This window comes from Podarcis liolepis (assembly GCF_965112155.1).
Source record: "Podarcis liolepis genome assembly, chromosome: 11".
In the NCBI taxonomy this organism is placed as follows: Eukaryota; Metazoa; Chordata; class Lepidosauria; order Squamata; family Lacertidae; genus Podarcis; species Podarcis liolepis.
The window spans coordinates 42,841,220-42,868,989 of record NC_139565.1 but is presented as its reverse complement, the minus strand read 5'-3'; the positions used below and the strand labels follow the sequence as shown (position 1 = coordinate 42,868,989).

Genomic DNA, 27,770 nt, shown 5'->3' with positions numbered 1-27,770 from the left:
TGTCAAAGCCAATAGTAGCTAGCCAAGTTATTTTGGCACCAGGAGAACATCTCACAAACGTTTCTCCCCTTGCAGTAAAAATACAATAATAACTAAAAAGTTGCTGTCATTTCATGACAGGCAAAATTGGGCTTCCTGCGGCTGCCTTGCTTGGCCTAACAGTAAGGACTCAGAACTCTTACACAATAAGTAGCATAGTGACTTGTTCTGGACTGATCTCTCTCTGACAAGAGAGAAAAGCAGCAAATTATGCTTCAGTTGCACGTTTCACCTCTTAAGATTATTATATTCCTTAACCGTTTGTTGGGGGGAAAGGTTTCCGCAGCATATTTAAAACATACATATAATACAATAGATTCACATTCACGGAAAAATAAAAATACCCGTGCAATTATTATTTTAAAAAACCCAAAAAACAGCCCTCACAAAACAACCCCCATGACAGCCTTGGCCACACACTGACCCCAAGGCAACCTCCACTAAGGTAAAAGAGCTCAGGCGACATTGCCTCAAACAAGCTCCATGGGCCTTCCACCCTATTTAGTCAGATCTTACTCCTGTTTATTTCATTTTTATTTGTAACTAAAATGATGTCACAGGCCTGGGCATGTGGTATTCCTCCCTCTCTCCTCTCCCTCCCTTAAGTGGCTTCACTTTTAGTCGCAATACACTCTTAGCCTTGGCCTCGGGCCCAGCCCTGCCCGTAACCGCCGGGTTCAAACTGGGAATCCCTTCACGGGTTCTCTCAAATAGTTTAGCGGGACAGGAACATGATGGGCGGCGCCAGGGAACACGAGGGTGGGTCCGGAGGGCCGGGGAAGGCGAGGCCTCGTCGGCCGGGAGAGAGGCTGCTCTCGCTTGAGGAGGTACGGAGGAGCCCCAGGAACCGGCGAGGCAGTTGCGGGCTGAACCCCGAGGTTTTCTCTCACTCCACGCTGCTTTCTCCCCGCCTCGCTAAGCTCCTTTCGCTGGTTCGCTTGGCACTTCCCGCCCTCCCCGCTTTGCTTCCTGGCAGTTTCAACCGAAAAGCCGCTCCTCTCGCTTCCCTTTCTTTCCCCGGTTTCCTCTCCTTCGTCTTTCTTACGCAAAGGCAGTTTCTTACTCAGCTATTCCCTCGACAGTCATTTGGCTTCGAGCACCGCATTTTACTTTTCATTCTCCCGTCCCCCGTCATCGGTATACACTTCTCACCCACCCCGCCCGCCTTCCTCGCTTCCCAGGATTATTATTATTTTTTAAAGCTGTTTTTCACACAGTGTCCAAACTCAGTGGGTTTTTTCCCTTTTGTTTTTTGTATTGTTGTTTTTAATAGCTAGAATCGAGGAGTTTATTCGAGTGCTTGAAAGATCCGCCGGGTAGAGAACGACGTCGAGTTTCGCAACTTCGTATTCCTGGTAACTAACTCCAAAGCGGCTTGAATGCTGCTGTCGGCTGCAGTTTGCAAGCGCTGGGTTCCTGGACCCTCAAACCGAAGACGTAAATTCTCTTTAAGGACTTTTGGACAGGTGAGACTTTAAAGGGCTTTATTCTGGGCCACCTGTGCATGTTGTTCATCTTTAAATGTCTCTCAGCTCCATGTGCAATGCTTTTAAAGTACATTTGAAGTGCATACTACTCCTCTTAGAATTTAGGGCACTGTAGTTTACCCCAGTTCCCTGCAACCCTTAATAAAACAAAAGTTGCCATATATGAGAGAGAGGAAGAGAGAGAGATGTGATTTGAATGTGCTTCTAAGGTGTAGTGTGTGGACAGTCTGTTCTGCACTGAAATTTGCCTTCTAGCAGGAGTAAGCAGATAGTAAGTCAAGTTCTACTGGTAGTTCTGTAGAAGTTTGCAGTAGCTGAAGCATTTCTGACTCCTGATTTTTTTAACCACGACAGCAGCTAAAGGGCACCTTCCACCACCACAATCCGTAGTAATGTAGGCAAGTCCGAAAGGCCGAAAAAAAGAGGGAGAGAGAGACACTTTGGGGGAGAAGGAGAAAGAAAGTGAAAGGGGTGAAGTGGGGTGGGGAAGAGAGAGAGTTGCTTCTCGTCAATATCAGCTCTTCAGTACAGGCACTGGTGCGGAAACCGAGGCTGGGGAGGGGCTGGTTGGCTAAGCAGCAAGGAAGGGGAGGCGCGATTCTTGGAAGAAACAGGGTGAAGGCAAAGTTTCCCACTTGCTTATGTCTCCCTGTGGAATCTGGAGCCCCCATTCCTTAGTTTCATGGTCCCTCTGCCCCTCCCGAGCCCTGGACAAAACATGTATCTCGCCAACGCATGGGTGCATCACAAGGCCATGTTTCTATCACCTAGGATTCTGCAACCAGAGACGGCCTTGATGTTCGGTGCCGTGTTTTGTTACCAGATTCGGGGTATCCTTTATTATTAAAAGGGATCATTGCATAATTATCAGGAAGCCTAAGTTTTGGCGGAGTCAGTGGCACACACACATTGCCGTTTTGCCTTGCCTGCCGTTTTTGCCTTGCCTTTTCTACCCGCGCTCCCCTGTTACTTTGGCTGTACTCCATATGCTCAGTTTTGCTCAGCTCTGTCAGTAGATTTTTTTTTCTATTAGACACAAGGATTTCACATTTTGAGAAAAGTGAGAAGGAACAGGGAGAATACAGGAGAAGCAGCAGGAGAGGCTGCAATCTAACACCTGCTTACTTGGGAGCAAGTCCAGTTGAGCACAGTGGGGCTTACTTCTGAGTCGACATGCTTGACATTGCACTGTCAGTTTATTAACATTACACTAGAAAAAGAAGCTGTCAATTAATAGAGTACTTTCCATCCTTTTAAGTACAGCATCTTAAACAATTTAAGATCAATGGCGCATAGACAGGTTTGGGGAAACGTAAGACCTGCCTATAGGGCAAAATCCTAGGGGAAACATAACAAAATAAAGATTCTAAGTTAATCACGTTCACACAATTAATGTCATGTCTAGCTTGACCCAATTTTTGTTTCTTTTTTATCATTGATACCCTGCATTCTTTCTCAAAAGGTTTACTCAAGGTGGCTTCCATCCTTCAACAAATGCAAAGCATCCCTACAGAAACGTGGTATATGTATAGCTCAGGTAGAACACGATTTCCGGTCCCTTTAAAACAAAGCCTTCAACAGGTAGGATCTGTCTATTATAGTAGTGCCTAGACCCACCGTGGGAGAGACAGTTATAGCTCCTACCCCTAGAATTATAGTATTGTAGAGTTCTAAGGGACCCTGTTGAGGATCATGTAGTCCAACCCTCTGCAATGCAGGAATATACAGCTGTCCCATCCTTTTTTAATTTGCTGTCAGCCCTCATTTGTCCTCCTGCTATGTAAATTTACATATATCTCTCCCTCCCTCCCCCCCAATCTCTCACAGGTTACCTCGGATGCTAGTCCTACTCAGAGTAGACTCACTGAAATGAATTAAAAATCCAAATATTAATTTCAAAGGCTCTGCCCTAAGTAGGATTTAGCTGGATGTAGCCTGTTATTATGACAAAAGTATCTTACCCAAAAAGATATGCACAAACCAGTTTATCTGAGTGCAATCTTCTCAAGGTGGGGAAACTCATTTATTTATAATTGCTTAATCATATGGGACTAAATTTTATTATGTTGTAAGGACCTTTTATTAAATCTTAGAATTGTAAAGTTGGAAGGAACCCAAGGGTTATCTAGTCCAACCCACAGTGCCTATTTTAAACTATAATGTTATCTGCAAACTGGAACTGTGTGGCTTGTAGTTTGAGAGTCGGAAAGAAGTGTGTTGTACTATGTGGCATTCTTTCTCAAGAACTACAAGTTTCATAGTAGATCCTACTAATGTCATCTAACATAGGCAGGAGGGGCCAATGGGATGTGGCAGCTAAATAGCAACAGGTGAGGGGAAAATCATTATAACCACTAAGATCCCAGGGACTTTGGGAGCCAGTGCTGCTGATAGGATTTATAGACCTCAGAACATATGGGCGTAAATGAGTTAGATCTATTTTCAGGAGTGTGTAGAAGAATAAGCACATACTCTTGGGGACAGGAGAGCATCTGATGAGCACTTGTCAGTTTTTAATAATTGTTATATGTACATGCAGTACTCTTGAAAAACTACCCATGAGCACTGTGGGCAGGGGGAGCCCAAAATGCTACATAGCTCAAATGGTGGCAATACTGCTTTGTGGTTTGCAGGTTTTTCTAAATTGTTTGACCTAAAAAAATGGGAAGCCCATTTCAAAAGCTTTGTACTATTGCAATAACATTGTCAAAAGCAAAGAGTCAAAAGTTCAGATCTGGAACCTATTTTCAGGATTCAACTCTGAAATGTGTGAAGTAATAGTAGAATGGTGATTTTTGGTTCCTTTGGAAATTTAGCTGAGGGAAGATACGTAAAACAATTTTATTTTCATTATTAACTGTAATGGTATGCTCACCAGATAGAAATATATACTATATAATACAGCAGCATTACTGACTTTGTTGGAGAAAAAAAATCTTAATTTTGTTACAGTGTTTCCTGCCTACGCACAATGATTCTAAATAAATTTTTATATACTATGCTTGGGATCTTAACCATGCATTGCAACTTCTGTTTAGCGGGTAAGTTGAACCTTTTCTCTACTTATTGTTGGAGTGCAAACTAGCTTAGAAGAAAATTCCAATTAAGCATTTAGTTAGGATGGGCAGTAAGGAAATCTGCTTTCTTGAATGAAGGTGGGTGATCCATATACAGTCAAACCTCGGTTGTCGAACGTAATCTGTTCCAGAAGCCTGATAGGCTTCCGAAATATTCGACAACCAAGGTGCAGCTTCCGATTAGTTGTAGGAGCTTCTTGCACTCAGCAGAAGCCGCATTGGACACCCAGCTTCTGAAAACCGGAGCATTTGCTTCCGGGTTTTCAGCATCCAGGAACCAAAATATTCTGAAACGGAGGCGTTCGGGAGCCAAGGTTTGACTGTATAAACAGTTTAAAGCTTCTAAATTAACTTGACTAAATCCCAAATAAGGTGGTGATGGTCAATTGCTAATACCACCGTGGGGGAGGAAAACCCACTTATCATATGTGCTACAGTCCCAAACCATATCTGCTATTCAAAAAGCAAACACACACTGATATTACTTGTTTATGCTGTGTCTAGTTTGGCCCTGGATGACACAAAGAAGTCTGGCAAATGTGTGAAGTCTAAACTGGCTCCTAAGTCTTTGTAAGATGGCGAAAAGTCCAATATGCCCTATTATGAAAAACTACACGGGGAATTAAAGCATGTGTATCCCGAGCATGAGGGGTAGTATTGAATAGTTGAGTCTCTTAAAGGGACGAGGTAGAACTGTATATACATGAATAGTGTCTTCTTTGTTCATTTTTCCGTCACTGCTGTGTTGCTTTGTGTTTTGCTTTAGTATAACTGATCTAAGTGATTTTTCTTTAAAAATAGATGGAGATGCTGTGGCTCACATCTTTCCTTCATCCCCTTTAATTGAAAGTGGTTCTACCTTGAAAGTTTTTTGTAGACTGGGCAAAAAACTTTTTCCTTATAAAAATGCAAGTCATATCATCTGGACACTGAATGATGTTGTGATTGCAGAAGAAAACTACCAAATTATCAATGATTCTGTCTCTGGAGTAGTTATTCATAATTTCACTCATGGAAGAGCTCACGTTAAATGTTTTGTTGATTCTCCGGTTAAAAAGCAACACCTGGCTCACTCTGAAGTTAGATCAGGGTGTAAGTAAGCTTAAAAGTCTTGAACTGAAAGTGGGTGGTTTAAGCAGTTTAACAATACTTAAAAACCTTTGACAATATTTACGTAGAATGGGATCCTGGTGGGTGTAATGTTTTAAAAGATGTAAATTGTAAGATTTTACTGATGCCAAGTAGTTTAAAGTCTTTTTACCAAATGAAGCCGGTCATTCAAATGCCTGAGAAATGTATTGTTTTGCCTTTCTTGGTTGCAGTTCCTCCACGGCCTCCTGAAATTATTTTCTGCATCTTTTATTACAAAAGTGGCTCAACTCTTACTTGCACATGGACATATGAGAGGAACCCTGAAACAGTCTATACTCTCACTAAACAGTAAGTGCTAAGTGGTTGGCTGCTAATGTTATGCAAAGTTAGATAATTGCATTTCCTCCCTTTAATCAAATGTTTAGTTCAACTGCTTTTGGATTACCCCAGTAATCCTAAATAGCTATTCATCACAAACAGGGCAGCCAATGAGATGCAAACACAGTGGCAAACTCAGAGGCCAACTCTGTCTCTATATCTGCTTGGGCAGTGCTGCTCCATGGCCTCAACCATAATAATAATAATAATAATAATTTATTTATACCCCGCCCATCTGGCTGGGTGTCCCCAGCCACTCTGGGCGGCTTCCATAAAAACCAAAAATACCACACGTTAAAAACTTCCCTGAACAGGGCTGCCTTAAGATATCTTCTGAATGTCAGGTAGTTGTTTATCGTTTTGACATCTGCTGGAAGGGCGTTCCACAGGGCGGGCGCCACTACCAAGAAGGCCCTCTGCCTGGTTCCCTGTAGCTTTGCTTCTCGCAATGAGGGAACCGCCAGAAGGCCCTCGGCGCTGGACCTCAGCGTCCGGGCAGAATGATGGGGGTGGAGATGCTCCTTCAGGTATACTGGACCGAGGCCGTTTAGGGCTTTAAAGGTCAGCACCAACACTTTGAATTGTGCTCGGAAACGTACTGGGAGCCAATGTAGGTCTTTCAAGACCGGTGTTATATGGTCTCGGTGGCCGCCCCCAGTCACCAGTCTAGCTGCCGCATTCTGGATTAGTTGTAGTTTCCGAGTCACCTTCAAAGGTAGCCCCACGTAGAGTGCATTGCAGTAGTCCAAGCGGGAGATAACCAGAGCATTCACCACTCTGGCGAGACAGTCTGCAGGCAGATAGGGTCTCAGCCTACGTACCAGATGGAGCTGGTAAACAGCTGCCCTGGACACGGATTTGACCTGTGCCTCCATGGACAGCTGTGAGTCCAAAATGACTCCCAGGCTGCGCACCTGGTCCTTCAGGGGCACAGTTACCCCATTCAGGACCAGGGAATCCTCCACACCTGCCCGCCTCCTGTCCCCCAAAAACAGTACTTCTGTCTTGTCAGGATTCAACCTCAATCCGTTAGCCGCCATCCATCCTCCAACCACCTCCAGACACTCACACAGGACCTTCACCGCCTTCACTGGTTCTGATTTAAAAGAGAGGTAGAGCTGGGTATCATCCGCATACTGATGAACACCCAGCCCAAACCTCCTGATGATCTCTCCTAGCGGCTGCATGTAAATGTTGAAAAGCATGGGGGAGAGGACAGAACCCTGAGGCACCCCACAAGTGAGAGCCCAGGGGTCTGAACACTCATCCCCCACCACCACTTTCTGAACACGGCCCAGGAGGAAGGAGCGGAACCACTGTATGACAGTGCCCCCAGCTCCCAGCCCCTCAAGACGGTCCAGAAGGATGCTATGGTCGATGGTATCAAACGCCGCTGAGAGATCCAGCAGAACTAGGAAACAGCTCTCACCTTTGTCCCTAGCCCGCCGGAGATCATCAACCAGTGCGACCAAGGCAGTTTCAGTCCCATGATGAGGCCTGAATCCCGACTGGAAGGGATCCAAATGGTTCTCCAAGGTTCATTCAGCTGGTCATCTTTCAATGATACATGGAGTTGCCAAGATTTTTGGGGTTCATGGGCACACCTGGAATTCTGAAAACATGTTGTGGCCATGAAGTGGTTGCCATGAGTGTGGTGTGGCATAGTACAAATGGCTGCCATTTTTTAAATCTTCAAAGCAGCTGTGTGTAGTTACCAATACATACAAAGATCTTTAAAAATCAAAATCAAAATACCCATGTAAATACACATTTTCATCCTTTTAATTTCTGTGGGAGTGAAAAACACATGGTTTAAATTTCTTCTGTTGAAATGTGTGGCACTTGAATGTTCTCAACTTTTGGTTGTCATTAAAAGCATAATTCACCTTTTACTGTTCTTTTCTAAATTGTGCTCAACATATTTCAGTCCTGGATTTGATTCTAATTGTGAGCTTCTTAACCACTTCTTCCACCAAAAATATTTACTAATTTTCTTCTTCTTCCCACCGCCTGAATTTTTCACAAACAGGATGTTAGCACCGAATGAGGAAGAAAACTGCTCAATGAAAAGGGCTTCAACATTAGTAGGCGATGAGATACAAAGCTGCTCAACCCAAAATGATTCATGTACAATATTCAATCAACCAATTTCTGCTCGGGAATATCGTGTCCGGGTGACAGCAAGAAATCGCTTGGGGGAAGCAACCTCAGAGCCTGTTTGCATAATTTCTACAAAGATTTGTAAGTTTATAAACAATTTAAAATATGAGAAAAATAGACTGTGTTTGAGCAACCAGTTTTTATGCAATACATTTTTTGCTACTGCAGAGATTAAAGAATTCCAGTGGCGTGCAGTGAACATTTTCGTAGGATAGCATTTAGGGCCAGAGGCGCCAGCTTGAGTGATTGGGGCAGGGCAATGCCATGCGCATGAATGTTGTGCCTCCCTCTCTAAGCTGGGAAGAAGCTTCCCGGGCTTTGGGAAGGAGTTGCCAGGCCTCTGACAGGATACTGGAGCCCTGCTGCCTCCTTCTCAAAGCCGAGCGGGCTTAAGGAAGATGGTAGAAGGGCTCTTGGACCCCCTTGGAGCATTGCACCTCCCTCCCTAAGCAGATCAGAAGCTTCCTAGGCTTTGAGAAGGAGGCAACAAGCTTTAATACTTTAATACTCTTAAGTTACCAGGAACATTTAGGGTACCAGTCCAGTCTCTCTAGTACACCGACAGCACCCTGCTGAAGAATTCTATTTTGCATAAATCTACATTCCTATGTGGATTTTTTCACTGAAAACAGTGCCTGCCTAAATAAAACTAAAGGGCAAGCTGCTTGTATATCTTGGAGAGGGAAGTTCCATGATAACAGTTGTACCTTTAAGAAGGTCCTGTCCCTCATACCTGCCAGCTCTTGCTATCACCATCTGAAAGCCAGTGTAGCGTAATGGTTCATGTGTTGGACTAGGACCTGGGAGAGGAAGCTTTGGATCCCCACTCAGCCATGAAGCTCACTGAGTGACCTGGGGCCAGTCACCCTCTCTTAGTCTAACCTACCTCAAAGGGTTGTTGTGAGGATGAAATGGGGAGGAGGAGAACCATGTACACCACCTGAGATCCTTGGAAGATAAAGGTGGTTTATAAATTGAAATACAGTGGACCCTTGGGTTATGTACCTCTGGATACATAATCTTCGGGTTGCGAAAGCAGCAAACCCGGAAGTCTTTTTTCCAGGTTTCGCCACATGCACAGAAGCGCTCTATCGCGCTGCGTGTGCACACAGAAGCGGCGCCTCTGGTTATGGATTTTTCGGGGTGAGCATGGACCCCCGGAATGAATTAAATCTGTATCCAGAGGGTTTACTGTAACAACAACAACAACAACAACAACAACAACAACAACAACAACTATCTGCCTCTACCTCCAACCCAGCTGGGATTAATTCCAAGTGTGGCAGTGGTGTTGCATCACATTGATCTGGTTCATCAGTCCCCCTCCACCGAACAGAAGTAATTTAATTATCTTTTTATAGCTGTGCTTAGAAATGAAATGTAAGTTCTGCAATGAGGTTCAAGTGTGCAGCCTACCCCACTCTCCATTCCAACAGAATCTCTCTTGCTACTGCCGGTAGGATTGGTTGTGAAATTGTTAGCACTGAAAGCATGAGAGCTTTCTTTCTCAATTCCAGTGAAGCCTGATCCTCCTCAGATAACTAAAATAGGAACAGTTCCAGGGATGAAGCAAACACTAAGAGTTCATTGGGTTAAGCCTCGGTATATGCCTCGAAGTGCCGAGAACAATACGAGGTGCCAAATTCGATATAAATCCATAAAGGAAAATGGCACGGTAAGTTGAATTGTAAGTGAGTAGCAATTTTTCCAGCTCATATGACTACAGGCATGTAGCCCATGTTGGTCTCATCTTCTCAGTCTGCTCCTCCTAGCATTATTTTATGCAGTTTCATCACGTCTTTTCTTACTTGCCTTTTCTCTAAACTATAAAGTACTAATGCTTTAACTTTTCCTGAAAGGAGAGTTTCCACATTCGCTTAATCAGTTTGGTTGCCCTTTTCTGAACTTTTCCCTACACACACACACACAAACACACGTGTGCTGTCTTTCGGTAAGCAGTTATTTTAGCCAAGAATGAATGCCAGTTTTTGGCAAGTAGAATTTTCCATCTGAGCCACACTTGGGGTGCGGGGTGATGAATGTAAGAATACGGATGCAAGTGATGAAAAGAAAGACCATGGAATTTATATTTTGCCTCCTATGATATTTGCTGTGTTCTTTGAAGGAAAACTGTTATTCTCCCCAATTTCTAGAAAGATTACTTCATGGAAGAAGACAGCGCAACAATTGATCTCACTAATCTGTGGGATTGTACATCCTATACTGTTGACATTCGGTGCGCTCATAATGACTCAAAGTTTTGGAGTGAGTGGAGTGCAGAAAAAATGGGAACAACAGAAGAACAAGGTACGTAAAAATGCTGATACAGTTTGATGCTGTTGCTAAGTTTTATATTTACAGAACTTAAGAAAAAAATCAGTTTATGTTAATTCAGTTTATTATTATTATTGTTATTGTTATTATTATATATCCAAGACTAATTCCATCTCTAGGGAATCCACAGTGAATGTTTATACTGTACTGTATAGGTTAAACAGGATAGGCAGTGAAGGGGTATCTGTCAGGCAGGGCTATCTCACGCTGTTATATTGGTTATATCATTCATTGTTGTGGTTGGTATTCTGTTGGGAGCTGCCCAGGGTGGCTGGGGGAACCCAGTCAGATAGGCGGGGCATAAATAATAATAATAATAATAATAATAATAATAATAATAATAATAATAATAATTATTATTATTATTATTATTATTATTATTATTATTATTCAGTATTAGTATTGGATATTGCTGCTGTTTCCAGTCATTTACTCTTGAATATGGTTAGAGCTGTGCTTCCCAACATGAGAGACATGCCCCAGAGGGGGCAATTTCATTTTTAAGGGGGGCAAATGAATGGCCTTTTAGGTTTCCTCCACATGAATAGGAGTTCACTCTTTGAATAATAAGAACCATATGTCACGGGGGGCGGGGAGGGACCAGGATTTTAGTAATGGAAATAAGAGTAATGAGAGTAATGGAAATAAGAACAGTAAATAAATTTGTAATGATTTGCTGACCTATCGCTGGTATTAAGTGAATCAAGACCGCAAGGTACAGTGCAAAACCACTTGCTGTAAACTTCCTGTAAGCAAAAGATGGAAAAGCAAAAGAAGGTGCAGCAAGGGGGGGTGTTGAGGTTGGAACTTAACGGGTTAAGTTGTTCCCATGATGCCACACCATTCTGACGTCAATTTTGGAAGCTTGGGAGGAGCTTGGTCAGAAGTTTGCCAGTCCCACTCTGTGCTGTGAGGGAAAAGCAGCAGTTTGTCATGGCTGCGGTGAGTCCAGGAGAATCCTGGGGAATATCGGAATAAAGAGCTGTAAATAGACAAACCTGGGCTCTGTGTGTGTTTGTCTGGAAGCTGAGACGAGCTGAGACGAGCTGGGTGACAGTTTTACACCGCTGTGTTTTACTCTGCTGGGCGTGACGGAGAAGAAGGAGCAGATCGCGCAGAGGAAGTGTGCCGGACCTGCCGAAGCTGCCATAAAGAGCTAATTGAGGATAATAAATCAATTAGCGGGGTCGCGCCAGATAATTTAATTGCACAGGTTATGGATGTCCTAAATCATCGCTTCTAAAACTGTCACGGGAGGCTGCCGAAAAAGCTTTGATCTGCGGTGTCGAGCAGAGAAGCACGGTAGGAGGCGGAAGCAAGCGGCTAGCTGAAAAACGCAGAGATTTGCCTGTGTTGCTGTGGAGCCAGGAGCTGAGAGCAGCAGGGAATCGTTTCTCCACGCCAGGGGAGCTGGTGATCTTGTGAGTACAGCTTGGGGCGCCTTGGGAGAACGGGAGGCCGGAATCTGAGGCAAGCAGGCAAGCAAGCTGAAGACGCTGTGCAGGAAGGCTGCAGAGAGCTTGGAGCTGTGCCTAACGTTTGAAGGCAAGCTGACGACGATGCTGAAGCCAGTTTGGAGTTCTGCCTAAAGTTGTGAGAGGCAGAGAAGCTGATCTGCTAGACCGGGAGCTGGAGAGCGGCTGTTTGTTTACGTGAGTAAGCTTGGGGCTCCGGGAAGACAATGGCAGACAGCCAGGTCTTGGAGGACATTCCGTCTGGGAAGCTCACTCTAAGAAGTTGGGCAAGGACGTGAAGTCAGCAAGGGCTGTCTGGGGATGTACTGCTGTGTTTGCTGTGAAGTTTCAGCAGGAGGCCAGAGCCCTGGGGAAGGAATACAAAAGCCTAGAGATGGCTAGAGCCCCTGTTCCTGATGCTTTAGCCTCAAGGAGTGCTAGTGAGCAAGTCGGGGGGGGCGGAAAGTTCCAAAGGCAAGTTTGAAGAGTTTTCCACTGAACCTGCTGGAATGAAGCGGCAGTTCAGGGGGGGCGGATCTGGCAAGGAGTGTTTTTCCGGAAGAAGGAGGGCCAGGCCAGCTGAAAAGATCCCCAGGCAGTGTTTTTCCACTGGAGTTCGTCGTTGCTACGTGTGTAAAGCACCGGGACATCTGCGGCGAGATTGCCCCCACCGGAGCAGAGAGGCAAGACAGGATGTTGCCAAGGTCAAACAGCTGAACTCTCATGGGAACCAGTCGGGTTTCCATGGCAACCAGTCTGGAAAAACAACCAGGCGTGGGACTGAGGCTGGTGGACGTGCCAGGTGCCAGGAAGAGACTTATCAGATCACGGCTAGTCTGGCGTTGACTGAAGACAGCTGTGGGACAGAGCTAAGTGTTGACTCTGCAGCTAATTGCAATTTGATTCCAAAGACACCTGCTGTTGAGATGCGGACCTGCAGGGCTGTTTCAAGTGGAATGACTGTTATGTTCACAGACGGATCACAAAAATCAGTCTGTGGTGTGGCTAACGTGTTTTTCTCTCCGTTACAGGAGGAGCTAGAGGTCTACGTTGTGCCGGGACTGAAGTGTTGTCTTTTATCTGTATCAGCTCTAATGAAGCAGGGATACAATATTCGTTTTGAAAATGACAACTGTTCCATTTTCAGAGGAGGGAGACAACTGGTCAACGTGCAGAGGGAGAACAATGTCTCTGTTCTGGAGACACCTCTGGAGGGTTGTGGGAATGCTGGAAAAGCACAGGTGCAGTGTGCTAAGGTTCCCAGTCATGTGCAAAAGTTGCACAGGTGCACAAAAGGGTGTAAAATCACACAATGTGGGAGGAGGTCCCTAGGGTGCAGGGCATGCAAAGGTGCAAAGGTGCTTGGTTTTCCCGGGTTTGGGAGGGTAACCAAAGAGCCCTTTGAGCTGGTTCACACAGATCTGTCAGGACCCATGAGGTGTGAGAGTCTGGGTGAGGCCAGGTATGTGCTGTCGCTGACAGGTGACCACAGCCAGGTTGGCTGGTGTTTCTCAAATCACAGGGGGAGGTGGCGCAACTGATCCAGGATTGGGTTGCGGAGGTGGAACGAAGGTTCTCCACCAGGGTGCAAGGGTTCAAGAGCGACCGAGGGTCACAGTTTACTGGGTCTGCTCTGGAGGAGTTTTTCAAGGAAAAGGGAATACGTCACCAGGTGACGGGTGCAAAGTCTCCTCAAGGGGAGGAGAGGGAGGCAGAGGCTGATCCCGGTGATGGGGACCAGGTCCAGAATCAGGGTTCAGAACCCGGTGATGGGGACCAGGTCCAGGGTCAGGGGTCAGGGCAGGTTTGGGCATCTTCAAGGGTTGTGAAAGGAGTGTCCAGGTGTGAGGCTTCATCTCCGGTAAGCGTAATGGAGAAAGCTCACAGACGGGTTGTCAAGTCAGAGGGGGAAAAGTCTGACGGGGAAGACACAACTGCTGGCCCAAGTGGGTCAGAGGGGTTTCAGGTCACGGGTGCGTGGAAAAGTGTCGCACAGTGTGATTCTGGGAGTGTTGAAGGGGTTCAGCAGGTGCCTGGGAAAGATGCCGGGAAGGAGCACAAGGCAAAGGGAAAGGTGTTGAACTCAAAAGGGTCTTGTCAGAAGGTGCAGCAAGGGGGGGTGTTGAGGTTGGAACTTAACGGGTTAAGTTGTTCCCATGATGCCACACCATTCTGACGTCAATTTTGGAAGCTTGGGAGGAGCTTGGTCAGAAGTTTGCCAGTCCCACTCTGTGCTGTGAGGGAAAAGCAGCAGTTTGTCATGGCTGCGGTGAGTCCAGGAGAATCCTGGGGAATATCGGAATAAAGAGCTGTAAATAGACAAACCTGGGCTCTGTGTGTGTTTGTCTGGAAGCTGAGACGAGCTGAGACGAGCTGGGTGACAGTTTTACACCGCTGTGTTTTACTCTGCTGGGCGTGACGGAGAAGAAGGAGCAGATCGCGCAGAGGAAGTGTGCCGGACCTGCCGAAGCTGCCATAAAGAGCTAATTGAGGATAATAAATCAATTAGCGGGGTCGCGCCAGATAATTTAATTGCACACCTTTTAGGTTTCCTCCACATGAATAGGAGTTCACTCTTTGAATAATAAGAACCATATGTCACGGGGGGCGGGGAGGGACCAGGATTTTAGAGATGCTTAGGTGGGGCATGGCCAAAAAAACCACGTTTGGGAACCACTGGTCTAGAGGGAAAGTGTATGTGTTTAGTGTTGCCAGCTTGTCATGGTGTTCCAGCACCCAGTTGATAGGGGAGTTGTTCATAGACAGCCTCCCCAGTTTTGGATAACAACAAAGAACTAGTTGTTATGTGTTCTATTCTTGTGCTATTCTTGAATATCTACTTGCTGCAGGATGAGAATACGATGCTAACTAGCTTTTCAGCAGCATAGAAGTGGCTATCTTGGTGGGCTATAGGAGTAGTCTGTTCATGCCTTTTATTTCTATATTTTTAATTATGATGTTTTAATTTTGATAGCTCCCTTGAAAGTAGACTTGTGGCGAGTACTTGAATCGCATCAGCCCACTGGAAGAAGAACTGTGCACCTTTTGTGGAAGGTAAAAAAAATTGACACTTTGAGATTCTGGTTTTTTTTTTGGTTTAGTATTTGAATGGTGAATGTGCTGTCAGGTTTGACTGACATTATTTCTGATACAACTCAGTAGCCTATATACTATGTTAATTGGTATTTTTCATGTTTGAGATGAGTCACTACGTACTTTTTATCACTCTAACTCGTATGCATATACATGCCATTACACTGGCAAACACCTCTGTCATTTTGATTACTCTGATTTCTGAATAGACTTTCCCAGTGATGCTTTGTTTTTTGCAGTAAAGATCTCTCTGAGAAAAAAACTGTTTTGCTGAATTCTGTGAAGGAATTATTTGTTTTCATGAATAAAGGTGGATTATCTAAGGTGGTGTCCATATTAGTTTACCAGGATACTATTCAGGAGAGGCTGGCATAGGAAATGTATGTGTGTGTATGCACTTTTTTAAATCAGGTGTTGGAAAAATATGGTCCATGCTTTGGTTCATGAGATTCTTCAGTGTAGCTTGCAATATCATACAGAAGTCTTAAGAATCCTGGCTGGTGGTGTTGGGTTTTTTTTTATGGTTGCATAAATGTTTGGGAGAAAAATTGCCAAAAGCAGAAGCAAGTGGCAGGATGGTGGTGAGGACTCAAAATCAATTGGTCTTATACACCCTGCAACTTCCTACAGTAGTTTATGGGAGTGCACACATGTTGTAGTGGTGTTGCAACTCTGCAGAGATTGTGTGAAGCCCCAGATTGTACAAAGCAGTACATCTGTGAGGCCATTGCGCTGCTCCAAGTGTCCCCAGCTTTGGAGTTGGGAAAGGTGGCTACTGGAGGACAAGCCTGCGATTCTACTGCTTGGATTGTGGTGCCCTGACTACAGAGCATCTTCCCAAGGGCAGTTTGACTGGCACCTACATAGCTCTCCTTTAGGCTCTGGGAAAAGATTTTACTATCTCGTGCCTTCCCTCCTGTTGATGCCTTCTGTAAAGTTTCTATTTTTCTGTGAAACACCTTTAACAATGAATTGGAAAGGTAATATACAGGTGTATTAAATGAAATAATTTGCACAGTTAGGGTGACTGCAGACAAAAATCCACAATAGCACACATTGCCACTGATGTGTGTTAAAGTCCTACATGGAAGCGCCGTTTCCTATAAGCCAGGCAATCGGCACTAGGTTGTAAACTTGCCTGGAGGGTACATACAGGAAATGTTTATGTATTTATCCTGAAAATGTCTGAGCTCCCCTTGAGAATAAGTTTCTAGGGTGTTGCATGATAGAAATAAATAAAATACATTAAAATATAAACAGTAAAATAAGGAAAAACAAAAAACTGGAGTGTTAGTATGGCTCACAAAGTAGCACAGAATTGGTGGAAAGTATTTTTTTTATGCAGAGTAGTAGGTATTGTGGCATATATAGGCATGCCATTTATTTATTCCCTTGATATTGAAAGCAACCTGCTAGTGCATTATTGCAAAATTCATGTCAATCTGATGAAGTAGATATGCAATGATTGGATTGGAGATCATTAAGCTGAGAAACAGCAGCTTGCCCTTGCTTCCTGAGAGTAATGGAAATAAGAACAGTAAATAAATTTGTAATGATTTGCTGACCTATCGCTGGTATTAAGTGAATCAAGACCGCAAGGTACAGTGCAAAACCACTTGCTGTAAACTTCCTGTAAGCAAAAGATGGAAATAAATTTCAAGACCAGATTTAACAGTGCAATCCTTTACAGGACATGTAAACTCAAGTGTATATGGATTGCAAACTTATTGGATAACCAACTTTTCAAAACTGGTTGGCATATTTCAGAGCTTTCTGATTCCATGAGAAGTATATGTGTATATGTATAGAGGGAGAGAGAGGATCCCATCTCTGTCCTTTTCGGTGTGTGTATGTGTGACTTGCATTTTAGTTTTTATGCAATGTATGTGATCCTATACATGTTTGTTCAGCAGTCCCATTGTGTTCAGCACTGCTTTCTCAGGTTAATGCACACAAGTCGTAAGAGTCGTATCTTCTTCAATTGCTATGCTGTCCTATTTTGCTTTGTTTTTTAACAGAAACATGAAGAATTCCCATCTTCTGGAAGAATAGATAGCTACAGAATAAAGTATTTTACAAAAACCAATCCTCCTTTTGAAAAAACTGTCAACGCTAAAAATAATTCCAGTAATTTCGGATTGACAGGGGAAGCCTATTCAATCAGTGTTGTTGCTCATAATATAGCTGGAGATTCTCCTGAGGCTGTTTTGAAAATTCCATCAATACATGAAGAAAGCATGAGTGAGTTTATGTGATCAAAATGTGTGATTTTTTTAAATGTAGTAATAGGTCACTGTGGTTCGGGTGTTGATATGTGTCATTGTGTTTGTAAATGTGTATCCCCTTTCAGATTTTCTTTAAAATACAATTACATGGTTGCAGCATTTGCTTGCAAAAAGAGCAAAACAGCAAATACTTAGTTATGGAGCCTACATCTAAAACAAAAATGTCTTAAATAGCCTCCTAAATATCAAGACCTATCTGATACTGAGTAAGCAGTATTACTTTAGTGCAGGTAGAATTAAGAAAATGGGACTTCTAATCCAAGACCTCTCTTTCTACTTGAATCCCTGTCTGCAAGGATATTGCTATGCAGTCTCACTGCTTATTCATTGTGTATTTAATTTTGCATCCTATACTGTATTGATAAAATGTAGACTGTACTGGAGTACTGCTTCTCAGAGTACCTTGTTTTCTGTAGGGGATCATGTTAAAAGGTTTTCTTAGGAAGGATTGCTATTGCTACATACCTTTCTGCTTCCTTCTGTCTTCTGTTCTCAAATATTTTATTAATCACAATAATATTCAGTTGAATTGCTGAAGTCTGCTTAAGTCAACATTCCTGCTAATGTCAGCAATCATTCTCTTAGATCGCCAAAGGATTCTTAGCTTGAATACTTCTGCTTTAAAGGAGCACTTGTTTTTGGAATGGGAAACTTCAGAGTTAGAAATAAATGAATACATTATAGAATGGTATAATGAATTGGAGACAGATCCATACAACAGATCTTGGGAATACATAACAAATGTCACAAACTGGACATTTCCAACAGGTAAGGGTTCTGGAGACTATCTTTTAAACCCAATGTATTTAATTCTGTATCTTCACTCCCCATTTTTTTCTATCTAAAGATGTTAATAATAATAATAATAATAATAATAATAATAATAATAATAATAATAATAATAATAATAATTTATTATTTATACCCTGCCCATCTGGCTGAGTTTCCCCAGCCACTCTGGGCAGCTCCCAATCGAGCGTTAAAACAATACAGCATTATGTTGAGACAGTTTCCAGTTGGGTATTTATTTATGTACTTTTGCGTTTGGTTGCATGTTAGCAAATATCTCTGAGTGGTAAGCACATGGGTGCAATGCGGTTCTTCACTGCTAAAGTCCTCTAGAATAGTCCATGCTGAAATTGCTTGAGCTATTTCAGATTATTGGTTTTGAAAATTTGGACTATTGTGATAGGGACAGACAGAAGGGAGTGGATTTCTGTCACATGAAGGTCTTTATACTACTGTGCAGCCTTATTTCCTTGGCTGCAAGCAATACATAATATCTATTGGAGAAAAACTTCACAAGTTGGAAACACATTTATTTACTTCTAGTGTTTATGTCCCATCTAGTGATGGTGCTTTGTTTTAATGTAAACTCCTCAAAACAGTCTAGTTCCATTTCTGTATTGGCATAAAAAGTCTGGTTATCAGCTGTTCCAGGAGTCATTTTTAAGAAAGAAAAAGTCTAAAAATAGCTATTGCTGCATTTATATTGGTTTTATCCTACATAAAAATTGGGCCTTGCAGGTTTCTTAGTCTATACTGCTTTTCAATATAGCAAGGAAAATATGTCATAAAGGAAAGGTCCTAAGTTTGTAAAGTCCTGATTCTGGCATGTGGCTTTTCTGTTACTTCTGTGTGAATGAATGTTATGTTCTGTTTTATGTTCTGTTCTGTTACGTTATGTTGTGTGTAATTAAAAGTCTTGCTGCACATCTTGAAAGAGCAGTAACATTCTGTGCATCTTGTTTCCCCTCCCTCCAGGAACCTTCAATCCCTATATATGTTACAACATTTCAGTGTATCCCTTACATAAAGGTGAAGTAAAAGCGCCGAGTTCCACCAGAACCTACTTTCAAGAAGGAAGTACGTATAAATGACTGCCTCTGTGGCAAATATCAGTCTCCCTTAATCCTATATGAATAAGTCAGCTTTGAATCTGGTAGTTCCTCTGCTTTGGGTTCTGCCTTCCTACGACTACCTCCAATAGGATTGTTCTGTTAAATATGTAAAACTGTATTAGTTATTGAGAAACTTGTTTTTCTGCATTGCTATGCATTTTGCAACACCGAACATCATTCACGACATCATTTCTTTTATTAAAGTTTTGTTGTCTGTATTTTCCTACATCATTTAGGCCCGATCCGAGGTCCTGCTGCTGTGGTGAAATATTTTGATAAAAGTGAAGCTGCCATAACGTGGGAGGAAATTAAAAAAGCAGACAGACGTGGTGATATTATTAACTACACTATATTTTACAAAGCTGATGGTGGAAAAGAATTGGGTACGTATACACATAAGAGGCAGAAAGTTAGAAGGCTGTCATAATACCACTTTTTAGCAGTGTTCGACTGTAGTGCTATTCTTTAGTCTCAGGTGGCCTCCATATGTTGGCATGGATTGTTGGTAAGGAAAGGAACAACTGAAAAATTTGGAAGCTTTCTGTTTGTAATCCAACACGTTTGCCTTGGTACAACTGCCAGGGAAAATGGCACATGTGATTTGGTGTGGAGGCAGAATGCTACCTGCTGTCTCACACCCATCCCTGGACCTTCCAAACATATCATTCCAAACAAACCACTTAATTCTTTTCCTGTCTTTTAAATGGCTCTTTGTTTCCTTTGGTTTGTCTGTTCTCAAACCTGGTGCCAAACTTAGTTTTGTCAACAAGTTTGTTATTACATGTGGGGAATTCATTTTTTGTTGTTTTTGTTTTTCTGGCTTACTGTGCCATAGTTTGAAAACCTTTGCTGAAGAAAGTTTGGCTACACCCAGTACTGTGTGTGCTATATGACTATAAAATGCTGAGGCTTGGGGCTGCCAGCCCTCCAGCCCCATATTTCCAGTGGGGGAAGAAAAAGAGTGTTTGTGATTACTTCTCAACTCCTGAAACACAAACCTCAAGAAGCCTGAATTGCACCACGAAGCTGTTTCTATCTGCATCACTCTTCTTAGGGGGCATGAATGCACTACAGTATTTTGTTGCAGATTCCACTCTCTCTCTCTAATAAAATATCATTTTACATTTTGTCACATGCGTCATTGCTGTCCATTTTGCTGAGCAGCAGCATCTCATAACTCTTGGTAGTAAAAAAAATTCTGTTTACTTTTGTCTGGCTCTTGAAGATCCTTCAGGCTTAAAAGAATTTCGTATATACTAGACCAGATGAACATTTAACCCTGAATTTGTGTCTTATTAGGAGAAACAGTGAGTGCTGATGTGCTAGAATACCGCCTTAAATCCTTGCAAGCTAACACCAAGTACACAGCTCATGTTATGGCAAGCACCATGGCTGGAGGAACCAATGGAACAGAGCTAGATTTCATCACCCATAAACTTAGTAAGTTACTCAGTGCAAAAAAAATTCTATTCATGGGTTGCTTTTTAATGCGTGTTGAACTGGGCCTCAGAAAGGGTAGCCTATTTCTCCAACACTGTTATAACACAAAGTGAAATACAGGAAACCTTAATTCTGTTGATTGAAAGAATGTACAGTTGACATAAACTCATAGAAAGGGTGCACTTCCAACTTGTGATTGTACGTAATCTCACTTTTTTTCCTTTATACATGTAAGAATGTTCTTACAGGCCACTCCTCTAGTGCTGAGGTTATTACCTCCTTGAAATACACATGCCCTGCTGCGTTGCTCCTAGCTTAGTAGTACTAAATCAGGTCACAACTGTATGGACAGGGCACTGTGCTGAAGGCTTTCTGGGAAGGATATGCAGTATCATGACAGGAAGCTTGTTATGTAGTGAGTTGAATAGGATCCAAAATGTAGCAGTCTGATTGGTCCCAGAACAATAGGATTCAGAATGCAGCAGTCTTGATTGGTCCTAGAACAATGCAGCAGTATGATTGGTCTGCAGGAGCCACCCAATCCAGCTCCAGATGGAAGTAAATCCACAACCTGATTGGCCTACAGGAGAATTCTGGAATTAGCCAATCATGTGCAGCCCATTGTGTAAATAATGTATATAAAGAAGATACTTTGAGGGGACTTTCATTCCTCCTCACCACTATGAGCTGAATAAAGAGCATGAAATCCACTCTCGACTCTGAGTATATTTCACTGGCGACGAAGGTGGGATCCTGCTAAGCTGACCGCCACACACAGCTGCTACACACAAACAGCCTCCCCCCCCCGCTGTGTGACACCCATGTAGTTGCATTCTATAGCAGCCATCTATGTGGTTCAGTATATATGTCAAAAGTGCAACAAGAAGATGCACCACAAATCCTTTGATGGAATTTCTTTCTTTCTTTTTCTTACTGGGGACCTCTCTACAAGACTGTAGCCCCTTCTCCCCTTTTTAAGTGCTAAAATATAGTATAGTTCAGTAAACGGGAGTAAGTCCCATTGAACTCATTGGCGCTTACTTTTGAGATAACCTAGAATTCTTGGATGTTTGTATTTTGAAGTCATTTTGCCCTTCCTCTTTCCCCTCCTAGGTGAGACAGATATTATTCTTCTGTTTGTCATTGTTGGATTTTTCATGCTATGCTTAACAACGGTTGGGTTATTGTGGGCTCTGAAAAGACGCACGTGAGTAAATGTTTGCATAAGTCTTTTTATATGGGTGAAAACGAGGCATTGTAGTAAATGGAAGCATAGTTTTTTAAAAAAGTTTCTTGCTTGTTAAATATGTGTCTGAAAAACAAACCACTACAAAGGAAAGGCAGAGCCACTCCCTGAGCTGAGAAATCATATTACTGAATTATGGCAAGTTACATAAATTAAAAACTTATTATGACGGAGGAAAAGGGGCTTGATTTTAACTTAATTTAAATGGTTTTTCTTGTTAATAGGTGTCAATAAATACCTGTATTAGATGGATAAATTTTGTTTTGGCAGGTTGAAAAAGATTTGCTGGCCTGAAATCCCACATCCGGTACTACCAAGTTTTCCCAATGGATTTCAGGTAATGAATAATTTTTGCTGATCCGGTGTGATAATTTGTTTGAAAATAGAAGAAAAATAATATCTAATAGATGTGTGTGGTGGCCAGGGCTGTCCCTGATCATTGCACTGCCCTGCAACCTGACTTCCCTTGTGGGCATGCACGAGACTTCGCTTTGCTCTGCGCTCCCTTTCATGCTTGTGTTTGCTCCTGCCCTTCCCCCCCCAAAACTACTGCTTGCCCGCCCTCTCCATTAGGCAATAGCAGCTCCCAGTCGCAGCTGTTGCCGGCTGATGACTTGCAAAGGCAAGCAACAGACACTTGCCCTTTTTGCTTGAAGAGTGGAAAGTAGAACTGTGGCCAGTGGTAGAGGGAAGAGAGGGGGCTACTTCTTCCAGGAGTCCCCTCTTTGTCCCTCTTCCTGCAATACTGAGGATAATGCTTAACTTACAGGGTGGTTGCAAGGATTACTAGGATAGTGTATGTGAAGTGCTTTAAACATTCATAAAAATATGGTTATCATTTCTCTCTTTCTGACTGGTCTATGGCTAGGGGGGCTAACCTGTGAGCCTGATTCAGCTGGCAAAGCCACAGGTAGTCTTTCGATCTGATCTGGAGTTACTGCATGATCGTTAGAGATCACTTTCTACAGAAGAGTGTTATTTAATTCCAGGCTTTTAGAGAGACCATTCTGTGCAAAGTAAAAGGCAGAATTTCCAGCAACCCCAGCCCCCCGGCAAATGGAATGGGGTGGGCTCATGCACATGCATTGACCATGCTTACTTGCTGGACTGTGGCCCTCATAAAGGGATGGGTAAATTTTTCCAATCTTAGATTCAGTTCTCTACATTTCTTTAGAGCAATTTGCAATAAAAAATAATTAAAAAACCTCATTAAGATTAGTCAACATTTCATTGTGAATTTCCCCTAATAAACTCATTGTTGTAAGCAGTTCTGAATAATATACACATTTTTGTAAGCAATTCCCCCAATATAATGCATTTTTGCATATTATATTCAACAATGTGTGCATTTTTATGCACACTTTACCCTAGTACAATCATACCTCATGTTTGCTTCAGGTTGTGTGTTTTCAGGTTGCGTCCCATGGCGACCCGGAAGTACCGGAAAGGGTTACTTCCGGGTTTCGCCGCTTGTGCATGAGGAGACGTGCAAAATGAGGTCACGCGCATGCGCAGAAGTGCCGAATCATGACCTATGCATGCGCAGATGCGGGTTGCATTCTTTTCAGGTTGCGAACGGGCCTCCGGAATGGATCCCATTCGCAACCAGAGGTACCACTGTATATGCATTTTTGTACACATTACTTGACTAGAAAACTGCATTGCAAAATTTGGACAAGTGTGAATTTCTAAGGACATCTGTGTATTTGTTTGAGAAATGTGAACTGGGTAGCTTCTCATTAAAATGTAAACAAAATTGAATTTTGATTCCAGCCTTTCCCTGAGAGAGGTGATTCTAGGGCCAAAAAAGGTTAGTCAGGCTGGACTAGGGCATATTATAGTGGGGTTGAGAACTCAAGTGGATGGAAAATGTCACCAGGCAGCATCTGCTCCTTAGAATGAAGGAGGACAGAACAGACTTGTTAATGAGACTTTTCCTTTTTGCTTCCATGTTATTGATTATTAGCAAGCAGGCTGCACTCATATTACTTTGAGGATCATTCAAAGAATGTGAGATTATGAGTTAACAGATGGACAGTTGCTCATCTGCAGGCTTACTTGTAGTTCATTTGCAAGATTCCAAAAGGGAAGGACTCATTGGAGGAAATTACACTTTCAAAGCTTCTGCAAATTTTGGAGACTTAATCATTTTTTTCCTGTTGGTAAAGACCCAAGAGGAACTTAATTACTTAACTTTACATCCTCTTTCTTTCTCTTTTTCCCCTCCCAGGAGAAGACAATGCTAAGAAACTCACCCTCTGAGAATGAGACACTCAGTGTTTTGAGGGTAGATCCTTGTGGAAAGGATCATGATGAATTACACTCGCTGACCCTTGAAACCTGGTTGAACCAGACTGATGTTACGTCAGACTTCTTGATGGCCAACCATGAGATTTTGTGTAGTGAAGAACATGAAGCTATTGTACCTCTTGCACAATCAACCTCTTTGGGGCATGATTTCAGGAATCCACCAATTCCAGCTCCAAAAGTGGATTCTAGAGATTATGGAGATGACGAAGTTCAAGATCAGCCAGAGTTGAAGGAGAAAACTGAGTTCAACCTATATTTGAAAAACTCGGTCCATACAAGAGAGTTCTTAGGCCAAAATACAGAAGGAACAAAAGGCCAACCAGTTTTTGTAACAGGACAGTGTTATGTGGCACTGGATGCAGTTAAACTGTTCTCAAAGCCCTGTTCAGAGTAATTTAATGGAGCATGAGACTCTAAATCTCAGGGTCAGGGGTTTGAGTCCCACGTTGGGCATTACAGGGAGTTGGACTAGATAACCCTCGTCTTTTCCAATTCTACAGTTCTATGATTCACTGAAAGAAGCATGATGCTGCTGCTGCTGCCTGAGTCAAGGAGAGTGTTGCAGACTCTGTTTAGCTGTGACCATTATTTAGGACATGAAGTTCTCCGTCCTATTTTAAATTGGCATCAGGCATTTGATGGCTTTCCATGGTCCACTGTTCATTAGCAAAAACAAAGTAGTGTAATTCATATGGAGGCACTATATTTCTCCCCCACACCCTCTACCCAAAGAAAGAGTGATCAGAGATGGAGGGGGTGGCGATCTCTCTGCATCCCAAACCTCTGTGGCCATCAGAATGTGGGGAGAAAGTCAACTGGGAAGCTTTGACACCAGAGGATCGAAAACATATTTTTAAAAATGCTCACAATCCTCAAAGTGTTCTAGAATACTAGAGCACCTTTTAAAAACCCTATAATGATTTTAGCCCTACAATTTCATACCTACCTGGTAAGCATGGGAGCATAGCTGAATAGGCAGGGGGAAGGAATCAAAGCATGTAATTGAAAAGTTAAATGGAATTTCCTTCAAAGGAAACAATAATAAACATGGGGCTGTATCCCACAAGGTCATACTCAGCATAGATCTACTGAAGTCAAAAGACTTAAGTTTCAGTGGGTCTCCTCTGGGTATGACTTTAAAATACAATGGGTTGTATACAACCAAGTAAAAAGAAAAGTAAAAGCATTAAGGACAAAGTTCCTTAGGCAAAAATCCTATTCAAGTGACTGATATGGTACCTTATTTGGATAGATACCAAAACGTACATAGTACAAATATTCCATTGTTTCAATCTACCTTACTGTGGAGTCATATGTTACTTGGTTTGCATATAGGTAAATGGGGAAAAAAATGCATTCCACTCCCATTTCACATTGGATGTTTGAATCTCATGTACCTTCTCATATGGGGGAGACTTGTCAGGTTTGGCAAAAAGTGTTTTCAGTCGAAGAATTTGAAAACTAGCCAAGTTGTGGTTTCAGCCTTACCCATAGGTAGGGGAATCATGACAGCAATCCACCTTCACTCAGCTTACTTGTTCATTTGCAGCTATTTGGCATTATTGGTTGCTAAACCACCAGTTTAATATATTTAGGGCATATTGCTGAATGTGAAAGCATATTCTGCTTTCCAGAAAGAAAAAGGACAACAGAGAGAAAAAGCTTCCAAAGATCTAGTCAAAATGAGAAGTATGATAGCTATTTCTACATCCATTATGCAGCTCTTTTTCTGTTTCTAGACACCCCCAGCCAAACACTCTGTGGAAATACAGGGCCCATGCATACCAGTTACAGCATGTAGTAGACCAGGATTTTGGAACTTCTGGCCTTATGTATGTTGCTAGAATCTAACTCTCTACACCCCCCAACAATGTGGCCAGTGGTCACCAGCATCTTCAGCACCACAGGTTCTCACACTTCTGATGAAGATAATATGAACGCCAAGCCAAGTTCTGTATCATTTTTTGTATTTTGCAGACTGGCTAGCATACTGTTGGTGGTAGGTGTTCCTAATACAGTAGCAAGGTGCAAGTAGATGTTGAGTGGGTGAAATGAGACAGCACCACAAATAAACTCCATAGATTATAACCCCCCACAATTGCTGTTAGTTGTCCAAACAGATGCTGAAATGTTGAGCAAAGGATGGGACTTGGAATTTGTTCCATCACATTCCCAGATCAGGTGATCACAACTACCAAAGCTGACCACGCCAGCCACTTTTAGAGGTTAAGCACATGGCACACAATCAACTGCGGTGATGACCTGGGTCCTTGGGAAACCAAAAAGCCTTTTTATCTACCTATGCCCTAGCCAGGAGATCTACATGCCCTTTCTAGATGGCAGCCCTGTTGGTATTCCTATATAGTAGAAGTGCTGCTTTTGCCACAAATTTGCCTATTCAAGACATTGTATCTAGACAGGTTGTAGCTGCCCCAACTGCTCAACGCAGGAAGGTCTGAATGGGGATTGTAAGCCTGTTAAACTGTGCAGTCTGAATTCCTGATCTGGGGGAAGGCTTTCATTGCATTCAGCCTAAGAGGCTTACAAGCTCCGTTTAAATTGTGTGAAAGTCAGATGTGGAACTGGCACAGTCAGTCTCTGCTCATACAGTTAATGAACACCTGACTAGTGCTTCAATGGCTTAAGACCCCAGTTTCCATGTGTCAATGGAAACAATAGTGATGTACACTACAGATTTATTGTGAAGACAAACATCATAAATATTAACAAAAATGGTATATTGGTACCATTGGTATATATATATGGTATATATTGAAATGCTGCATAAATTGCTCATATACAAAACATTGATACAAGATACATGAACAAGATCAAATTTGTAAATATTGGTGTGAGACTTGTTATTTAATGTACCATCCTACTCTGAGCTGCTGGAAAAAAATGCCAATTAAAACATTAAATAGTCTGCTAAATTCTAGATAGCTTTGTTATGAAGTTGCAAGTGATGGGAGAGCATATGTTTCAGCCCTGAGTAACAAGTGAGACTGGAGTGAAGTGAATAGGAGTGGAGTTCAATCTTTCAAGGACATCTTGAAACAATCCATTTCATGAACAGAATGTGAGTATACTGTGACTAGTTCAGGCAACCAATGGTAATAGAAAAATGCCAGTTTTTCATATTAACCTCACTTTTGCCTGATAACTCCCACAGGGTTTGCCTATTCCCAACTCGTCATTGCTAGTGTCTGTGCAGTTGTTGACTTCGCAGCTCTATTGTGAAGCAAGATAATACAGTATAACATTAGGACATAACTAGTCATTGCTAGATTTTTGTGTGGCAGAGTGGGGAATTGGTTCAGTAAAGCAACATTAGAGGTTCTACCCACACCATACATTTAAGACATTCTTATGCCACCTGAGCAGTCATGGCTTCCCCCAAAGAAACATGGGAGCTGTCGTTTGCCCTTCACAGACCTCTTAGTTCCCAAGATTCTTTGAGAGAAGCCATGACTA

The 27,770-nt window shown here is 42.6% G+C and overlaps 1 protein-coding gene across 18 annotated transcripts; it reads left to right on the top strand.

Annotated features, from left to right (window-relative positions):
• Positions 1–425: 425 nt before the first annotated feature.
• On the top strand, positions 426–27,229 carry IL31RA (interleukin 31 receptor A). Of its 18 annotated transcripts, none has more exons than XM_083465850.1 (19): positions 426–866; positions 1,313–1,505; positions 2,989–3,107; positions 3,354–3,535; positions 4,479–4,567; positions 5,405–5,695; positions 5,926–6,043; positions 8,103–8,314; positions 9,751–9,908; positions 10,387–10,540; positions 14,996–15,075; positions 17,133–17,355; positions 17,985–18,167; positions 19,164–19,265; positions 19,537–19,683; positions 20,600–20,740; positions 21,854–21,947; positions 22,257–22,323; positions 24,217–27,229. In XM_083465850.1, the coding sequence occupies exons 4-19, from the start codon at positions 3,498–3,500 to the stop codon at positions 24,688–24,690; spliced, it is 2,571 nt and encodes an 856-aa protein (XP_083321976.1). In that variant the 5' UTR covers positions 426–866; positions 1,313–1,505; positions 2,989–3,107; positions 3,354–3,497; the 3' UTR covers positions 24,691–27,229. The 18 variants fall into 18 exon arrangements, with proteins under 18 accessions (XP_083321976.1, XP_083321977.1, XP_083321973.1 ...); XM_083465851.1 differs by having other exon boundaries at positions 426–900; positions 2,989–3,063; XM_083465847.1 differs by lacking the exon at positions 3,354–3,535 and having other exon boundaries at positions 2,989–3,063.
• The last annotated feature ends 541 nt before the right edge of the window (positions 27,230–27,770 follow it).

Bases quoted from the DNA above. Each gene is read 5' to 3' on its own strand.
- IL31RA (XM_083465850.1), top strand. From the start codon at position 3,498: ATGCACAAACCAGTTTATCTGAGTGCAATCTTCTCAAG. The intron at 5,696-5,925 runs GTAAGTAAGCTT...TCTTGGTTGCAG, and splicing joins CTCTGAAGTTAGATCAGGGT to TTCCTCCACGGCCTCCTGAA. The intron at 22,324-24,216 runs GTAATGAATAAT...TTCCCCTCCCAG, and splicing joins GTTTTCCCAATGGATTTCAG to GAGAAGACAATGCTAAGAAA.